Raw genomic sequence first — 8,234 nt, forward strand, 5'->3', positions numbered from 1 at the left:
TGTGTATTGGAATGTTTGTGATCCAAAAATCGAACAAGTTGCCATTCATCATTACACATTCCACCAACGGTGTTGCCGAACCGGACCCGCAGATTGTGTCGGGCATCACAGGTGGGTGGATGGACAGCTCGACCCGCCGCCACGCGTAACAGTGCAAAGCCCTGCCCGAGTCTCCGAGTGAGCTGGAGTGCGTAGGAAGTAACCAAGCGAGGCCGCTCTGTTGGACGCCTTCGTCAACAAGTGATTTTTGCCCGAAACGTCCCGCGTTACGAAACGTGAGCTAGGTATGGCGTTTTGTTTTTCGAAGGTGCTTTAGAGTTGCGAATAAGTTTCCCCACACCCCCCAAATTTGGTTCCATATGGTGCATGCGATCCGGGTGCAGACCAACGCATCGGGGACGTGACCTACTGAATCGCAATTAGCTACCACTCGTTGGCCCAACGATGCCGAGGGCCAGAAGAATGATCCTGGGGCACGTCATGTCCGGGCTGTGCTCGAAAATGAACCGTACCAAGCAGCTTCCGGCGGACCTGATGGAAACACCCCTCAATCGATGTCTCAACACGTTCGACATTACGCTATTGGGTAAGTTGGCATAATGCCCTCCGTCGGGGGCCTACCGATGCAGAGTTCCTTCACGCGCAAGGAAGTCCCTTCGAAATATCGCTCCCTTTAATCCGGGTGAAGTAAACAGGTGGCAGCTCTTGTTTGTTTACATTTAATGTTTGGTACTTTTGGTTAAATATTATTGTTTCCCATTCAAAGCCGTTGCGATGGTGACAAACCTTGAAGGCGAAGAAGAACATCTGTTCGCCATTGTGACCTCACCCATTTTAGTGCGAGAATGTGGAGCGATAATCGTACTATTTTCACTGTAATTGATTGATTGTAATTACCCATCGACAAGTTTGTCCACCATCGTTGCGCCTATTAAACATATGGAGCCTTCGGGGAGTTTTTATATTTGTTTTCTTCTTTCCTCAACTCCAACCTGTGCTTATCATTTCGTTTATTTAATTTGCACAAACGTGGACTTTTGCAAAGAAGTAAGTTTTTTCATGGGCTACCACACAGTAAGTTGCCAGTTGTTGCCAATCTAGTTGAAGTGATGGTGAAAGGTAGTACTTTGTTGGCCACTCATCGTTAACCGTCCGTCTCCCACAGGAATCGGGCATATGGTTGGAGCCGGCATCTACGTGCTCACCGGTACGGTTGCCCGAGAAATGGCCGGGCCCGCCATTGTACTCTCCTTCCTCCTGGCGGGGCTTGTCTCCCTTCTTGCGGCACTGTGCTACGCAGAGTTTGGAACGCGCGTCCCGAAAGCTGGCTCGGCCTACGTCTACACGTACGTTTCGATCGGCGAGTTCTGGGCCTTCGTCATCGGTTGGAACATTATCCTGGAGCATATGCTCGGTGCCGCATCAGTGGCCCGTGCCTGGAGTGGCTACGTCGACTCGATGCTGGGTAATATGGTGGCGAACTTCACGATGGAACTGACGGGCGAGATGCACGAGCAGCTACTGGCCAAGTATCCCGACTTTCTGGCGTTCTTCGTATGCTTGAGTTACGCGGTGGCCCTGGCGGCCGGTGTGAAAGCGACTGCCATGATCAACAGCATCCTAACGACGGTGAACGTGGCCGTAATGGCGTTGGTGGTGGTGTTGGGTTTCTGGTACGCATCGCCCCAGAATTGGTCGCTACCAGAGCAAGGTTTCATGCCGTACGGCTTTGGCGGCGTTCTGGCTGGTGCCGCCACCTGTTTCTACGCGTTCGTCGGCTTCGACAGTATTGCGACATCCGGCGAGGAAGCGAAAAACCCGAGCGTATCCATCCCCTTGGCCACCATTCTGTCACTGTGCGTGGTCACGGTCGGGTACGTCCTGGTGAGCGCTGCTCTGACGCTTCTGATACCGTACGATGAGATCAATCCGGTCGCGGCCCTTCCGGACGCGTTTGGAACGCGAGGTATCACCTGGGCAAAGTACGCCATCTCGACGGGAGCCATCTGTGGTATGACGACGACTCTGCTCGGGTCACTGTTCGCGCTACCACGCTGTATCTACGCGATGGCCAGCGATGGGCTATTGTTTTCGTGCTTTGGCAAGGTAAACACTAAAACGCAAGTTCCACTGCTAAACCTGGCTCTGTCCGGTATCTGTAGCGCGCTACTGGCGCTACTGTTTGATCTCGAGAAGTTGGTGGAGTTCATGTCGATCGGAACACTGCTTGCGTACACGATCGTTTCGGCGAGTGTGATCGTTCTGCGCTATCGGCCCATCTCGGTGGAGGAAACGGTCCATCTCGCCCCAGACACACCCGGTACGGACGAGGAAGACGGCGGTCAAGCACCGCTACCCGGCACGACGGCTACCGTGGCGTCGGCTGGGGGCATAGATTCATCATCCCAATCGAGCACGATCGATCCGTCGTCTCCGACGAGTGAAATGATTGAGATCGCTCTGGCCGGTCGACTGCGACCACAGTTTCGTTGGCTCGAGCCAGTCCTGGGACGTTGCGAGCCGGGCGTTGCCTGTTCCGGTGCAGTACTCATGTTCTGTGTGCTGAGTGTGGCTGTCTGCTTCCAGCTCGAAAGTTCATGGGATGAGCTGTACCACGGCACCTGGTGGGCACTGGGTTTGTACGGGTTTCTGCTCTTCTGCTTGGTTGCCTGTAAGTCGCAAGTCGAATGACGCCGGTTCACTCGTCTCTACACATACTACACGTCTTATTGTTCCCTTTCGCAGGCGTTGTGGTCATTTCGGCTCACCATCAAAACACACGAGGACTTCAGTTTAAAGTGCCGTTCGTGCCGTATGTCCCAGCGTTGAGCATCTTCTGCAACATAGAACTGATGGTCCACCTGAGCTTCCTGACTTGGTTGAGATTCTTTATCTGGCTTTCGATCGGCATGCTGGTGTACTTCCTGTACGGCATTCACAACAGCAAGGAAGGCGAACTCGGAACGTCCTACTCGATGCTGATGTCAACTAACGAGGCCATCCGGGGCTGGGGAGCCACCAGCACCGCACTCGGTGGTGGTACCAAGGTAACGGTAACGAAAATCATAAAAGGCCGAATCAGTCGCAAGACGGCCGGCGACAGACAAGCGATCGTCGACGATGATGAGGATGATGATTCCTAAATGCAATCTTATCAGCAGTGCTCAGGCCTTGTTTGATTAAGCGTTTAAATTTATGATTTTCCTTGGTTTTCATTTTATAAGTTGAAAATTCTCGAAAATGGGATTCGCTTGCAGTTTCCACTCTACGAACGGTAAATTTATTCGCATCAGTCTGAATACTTAGCTACCAGCAAAGGTACTAGTCGCGGCCATTGGTGTGTTGAACATTTCGTTACACAGTATTAACCTTTATGCTACCTAGCAATTGCCTTAGAAATGAATGTCCCAGCGTAGAACCTAAACCAAAATTACAAATAATTAACATTATCAACCTGTCCGTTTAACACGCAGGTACTAAACAGAATGATAGTCTATGTTGATGCGGAAAAATATTTAAAACAGTTTACTCTAAAAAACGTCCCTTAGATGAATAGCGCTGTTAAAGAGCATAATACGCTTTTATCGGTTTTACACTCCAGATGATTCCTATTGTTACTTAGTAGTTTATCGGTAATGTTTTTGGAAGAATGATGCGACAAATTAATCATTTAGCTTAATTCAGTTATTCGATCTGCTGGGCGGGCTTTGGGTGCAGCCGGTACAGAGCAGAGCAAAGGAATACCACCGTTCGTATCATTGGACACGTTTTGTACTACCTTCGAACACTTTCCACACACGGGTCACAAACTACTACGATTCCTTCGTTTCCATCATCGCTGTGCTGTGCAAACTATATAGGAATATGCGGAGGCTTTCGAAGGGAGCGCCTTGTCGTTTAATTTTGGGAACGTGTAGATTTAACTAAACATAGAGTGCTGGTCGGATGGATCTACTAGCACTATCAACCGTATATGTATCATAACGTACCATTATACTATAGATAAAAACACGCACGGTAAATGCATTCAACATATTGTCATAAATCGGAATAATAAGTTACCCTATAAGGGCCTAAGGAACACGGGCCGTATGCGATAGAGAGTATCTTGAAAAGATTTACGTACGAAACAACCGACAAACTTTTAGCGGTGATTTTTTAATTTATTATGAGCAATCACAACGTGGCTGACAAAAGAACCAAAGAGGATGGTAATGTGGATCCTTGCATACCAATCAAACTTGTTCAATTATGAATACCACCTACGGTATGATTCCAGATTCTACAGTTTCTACAGGTTCTACAACACTTTTTATCTCTAATTTATGGAACTGTGTACATGCAAACAAAAACTGAGCAACCAAAAAACAGAAGTGAAGAAAAAACATGGTATAAATTTATTCACCTTTAAGAAACTTAGCATACACCACATAAATAAAGAACAATAAATATACATACTTACATAAATATATTCGGATTAAGTATGGTTTTTGCACTATTGAGCAGTTATAATTTACGGAGAGTTTTAGTCCAACATTATTAATACTCCATTACGGGTATGGTGTTTTACTATACTGGTAAAACCTGGTATTTTTATTAAAATCAGTATTTCACTTGTTGCAAGTGGAGATTGTATTATTTCGTACTTTAACCGATTCGCTTCGAAAACAACGTTCGTTTTCATTCCTCAACATGCTGTGTGTTTCGTGATTGAAGTACACGACCCGGAGCGATAAACTGAAATGCGCATCCGTCAAGAAATCTTTTTTTTTTGCCTTTTTCGTTTCACCAGTTCGGCGTAAAAACAAACAAACCAAGGCACAGAATAATCTGTTGCGTGCATTTTGTTGTTGCTTTTTGTAATGGTCGTCTGAAGACGGCGATAGTGTTTGCTGCGTAAAAAAGTCTGAGTCTCGAGTCAAAATTCGATATAATGCTGGCTGGTGGCCACGGTGAACCCAATCCCAACACATCCTGGCTAGATTCGCGCGGCCTGTGGCTGTCGTATGTGCTGGGTATCACGTTTTTCCACATCGTTCTGCTTGCGATACCGTTCGTGCAAATTCCGTACGCATGGACCATTACAAACATTACGCACAATTTGGTAGGTTCTGGCGGCGTGCGAATGTTATTTGGTAGCTAAACGTGCCCTAAGCTGTGCCGTATGTTATCCTTTTTCAGGCACACCTCTACTTTCTGCACTCTATCAAGGGGGCACCCTGGATGAGCATTGATGCAGGCGAGAACCGCAAATATACCCACTGGGAACAGATCAACTACGGCGAACAGTTCACAACAACCAGAAAATTTCTTACGGCTGCACCCATCATTCTGTAAGATTGCTGCACAATTTCATACAAGGTATAGCATCTGCTTCAGTGTTCTTTTCTTGACACAGCTTTCTTCTAACGTGTCTGTACACGCGGAATGATGTGGATCATTTTATCGTCAACTTTATCTCACTGGCTGTTGTGCTGGTCCCAAAACTGCCGCAGTTTCATGGCGTTCGTTTGTTCGGCATCAATAAATACTGAAGGTAAAATCAGTAGCGAACATCGACCCTGGACACGACCCATAAATGACGACGGCGTGAAGAAACGTGCTACGGATACTCTTGGGAAGGAAAACATTTAATCTACAAGACAGAATAGTCTCAAAACTGTAACGATTGGACTTTATCGAGCCTCATTTATTGTCTATTTTGTAGAATATACGCATTTTAATGCATAGATGTTGATTGCTTGCGATGCACGTAAATAAGACAAGAAGCAGGGTTTATATGAAACATGGGTTTTTCTGCTCTTGACGAAGAATGAATTTAGTGTTGTCAATGTGTGCTGAACGAATTTGAAAAATAAACATTGTGATTATTATCTAATAAAAAGGTTACTCTAAATCGTTGTTAATATGCACAATATAGACCACAGTATTCCCACTATTCAACAGCTGTATGTATGACTCCAAGCAATTGTGTCCCACATCCAGTGTCCTAAGCGAGGCGCCTATAACGCTATCGGCACGTGCTTCCGTGTTCGTACATGTTGAGAACGAAAGTGAGAATGATACACCATGGGAAATTGGTATACAATAGGCGGACATATTGTGTTTTAGGAAGAATCTACGGACGTCCAACGTTTTTGTTTTCTTTGTATGTGTTTTGATTAAATTCAACATTTTATGTGTAATACACGCGTTCCTATTGTATTGTATTAGTATTAGATGATGATTCATCGTTTTATCATTATTGAAACTCATTACTCATTACTAAAATCCTAACTTTTCTAAGTTGGCTTATCCCGGATAGTTTGATAGCTGGACAAAGTGCGCTACAACTTGAAACAAAGACATAATCGCGTTGCACGAAATCACGCAACGATGTGACGAATCTCACGGTTTGTCTTACAATTTACGAAACTTTCACGATTCTCACTGTCGCTCCGCTCTCTCTCTCTCTCTTTTTCTTTCTCTCTCTTTCTCTTTCTCTCTCTCCCTCTCTCACTGTCTCTCTCTTTCTTCTGTTCCTTGATTTGGAGATTAGAAATCGGGCATATGGATCCGTTTGGGTGAAAAATATTCGTGTAAGGTCAGCACTGACCTATCGACCAAAAAATGAATTCTCTAACCGATTCCCCAGTTCTTTGGCCCTCTAACAAACAAGACATAATTAACTTCGGTGTACTAACTTTTCAAACCGAGTTTTGAACTCTCGAGCAACGCGGGGTTTGATGGCAGTCAATACGCTCCATTTGTTCTCTCCTTCGCTATGTAATGACATTGACCAGAGAACGGGATCGTTGCTGCAGTTCGTTGACCCCGTTTTCCGGCGGCTCATTTCGTAGACGGTGCTGGTTGTCGTTTTGGGGATTGCGTGTACAGCAGCCACTTTTTTCGGCACCCATTTGTGGGTGGAGGTGGCCATGCACTCACACATACATTTTCTGATCAGTTCGCGCTATACTATAAGACAGCTTAATTGAAAACCTATTGCATACGTTTAAAGGAAAAGAGAACAAAAGGGCTAGTTTCATATTTCACCCGTGCGTTAACGTTTCTTGCAACCGGAAATAGCAAGATATTGTAGGCAAGGCGTAGTGGTGTTGAAAAAATAGACGAGTAAACCAGATCAGACAGGTCAACAAAGATTGAGTTGGGGAACGTAAAAAGGGTAACTATGAGCTGTAAGCGAGCTGTAAGACTTTTAACAAATAATTTTTGGGTAGCAATCATAGCAATTTGAGCTGGAAAGCTTGGACGTACATTCTGTTCAGTATGAATATCTGTCGTTTCATTTTAAACACAAAACTTAAGTTGTACTTAGAAACAACTAGCAATTAATTTACATTGCAATCGTTAGTTTACTACAGAGATATGTAAGTTGAACTATTTTATTTAATTACTTGCTTGTCTCAAGCATGGCTACTGCAATGTGTTCGGAGTTTTTGCTGCGCGACAACAATTTGTAGCAAAAATTGAGCTAACTGGATGGATGGATGAATTTCTTCTCGCATCTGAGAAACGAGAGTATCCGGGAGCGCAAAGAGCGCGTGCCAGAACAGTCGGGGGTCGTTGGCGCTAAGTACTAACCGGAGGCTAGTAGCAGCAGCTGGTAAGAAATTTGATTCGCTCTTCGCGGCCGCAGTGTGCTGTGAGTCCGCGTAACGCGAGTGTGTCGATCGACGGTGACCGCCAGTTGCTGAACGCAGAGCAGTACCACCTTGCACACCGATTTGTGATGAGGATTTATTAGAGTTGCCCGAAAGAAAAATCCTCCAGAACAGGCAGTGAATACTCGCAGGAAGACCAGCTGTCCCTTGGCGGACTGTGGCCGCCATTGTGCAGCAGTAGCGCCATCCATATTTTCCTTCATCTTCAGCGAGCAGAGAAGACCCGAAAGGGATCCACTGAAACCTCTGCGAGATTGTGTCACCATGCGGGCCACCATCACTAGTCCGTGCCGCTAGCCAGGAAGGACGTCGGACGCAAAGTTTGTGCTCCACTTCCAGAAAGCAGATTTTTCACCATTAAGCGACGGTCTCTCGCCATTACAACCCAGTGGTAAATGATTTTCCTATCTTTGGCTCGTGTGTAAGTGGGAAAGGATTTTCCACTATGTGTGTGCATGTTTGTGAGTGTGTGTAACGTGTCCGTCTACACGTTTTACTTCTTCCGTTCGCCTGACGCCTGAGGAGCTTTCACCGATTTGTGCCCACGCCTCCTCAGATTTCATGCTATGC

At 46.0% G+C, this 8,234-nt stretch overlaps 2 protein-coding genes across 2 annotated transcripts; both read left to right on the forward strand.

Annotated features, from left to right (window-relative positions):
* The first annotated feature begins 148 nt into the window (after nt 1-148).
* On the forward strand, nt 149-4,437 carry LOC128278676 (cationic amino acid transporter 4). The gene is made up of 5 exons (XM_053017408.1): nt 149-284; nt 384-586; nt 1,166-2,341; nt 2,396-2,671; nt 2,746-4,437. Exons 2-5 carry the CDS (start codon nt 445-447, stop codon nt 3,141-3,143), a joined length of 1,992 nt encoding a protein of 663 aa, XP_052873368.1. The 5' UTR covers nt 149-284; nt 384-444; the 3' UTR covers nt 3,144-4,437.
* A 371-nt stretch (nt 4,438-4,808) lies between these two features.
* On the forward strand, nt 4,809-5,871 carry LOC128267700 (ORM1-like protein). Its single transcript, XM_053004589.1, has 3 exons — nt 4,809-5,104; nt 5,182-5,333; nt 5,399-5,871. Exons 1-3 carry the CDS (start codon nt 4,934-4,936, stop codon nt 5,532-5,534), a joined length of 459 nt encoding a protein of 152 aa, XP_052860549.1. The 5' UTR covers nt 4,809-4,933; the 3' UTR covers nt 5,535-5,871.
* Nucleotides 5,872-8,234: the final 2,363 nt, after the last annotated feature.

This window comes from Anopheles cruzii, chromosome 2 (genome assembly GCF_943734635.1).
Source record: "Anopheles cruzii chromosome 2, idAnoCruzAS_RS32_06, whole genome shotgun sequence".
NCBI classification, from domain to species: Eukaryota; Metazoa; Arthropoda; class Insecta; order Diptera; family Culicidae; genus Anopheles; species Anopheles cruzii.

Bases quoted from the DNA above. Each gene is read 5' to 3' on its own strand.
- LOC128267700 (XM_053004589.1), top strand. From the start codon at position 4,934: ATGCTGGCTGGTGGCCACGGTGAACCCAATCCCAACACATCCTGGCTA. The intron at 5,105-5,181 runs GTAGGTTCTGGC...ATCCTTTTTCAG, and splicing joins CAAACATTACGCACAATTTG to GCACACCTCTACTTTCTGCA. The intron at 5,334-5,398 runs GTAAGATTGCTG...TTCTTGACACAG, and splicing joins ACGGCTGCACCCATCATTCT to CTTTCTTCTAACGTGTCTGT.
- LOC128278676 (XM_053017408.1), top strand. From the start codon at position 445: ATGCCGAGGGCCAGAAGAATGATCCTGGGGCACGTCATGTCCGGGCTG. The intron at 587-1,165 runs GTAAGTTGGCAT...CGTCTCCCACAG, and splicing joins GTTCGACATTACGCTATTGG to GAATCGGGCATATGGTTGGA. The intron at 2,672-2,745 runs GTAAGTCGCAAG...TCCCTTTCGCAG, and splicing joins GCTCTTCTGCTTGGTTGCCT to GCGTTGTGGTCATTTCGGCT.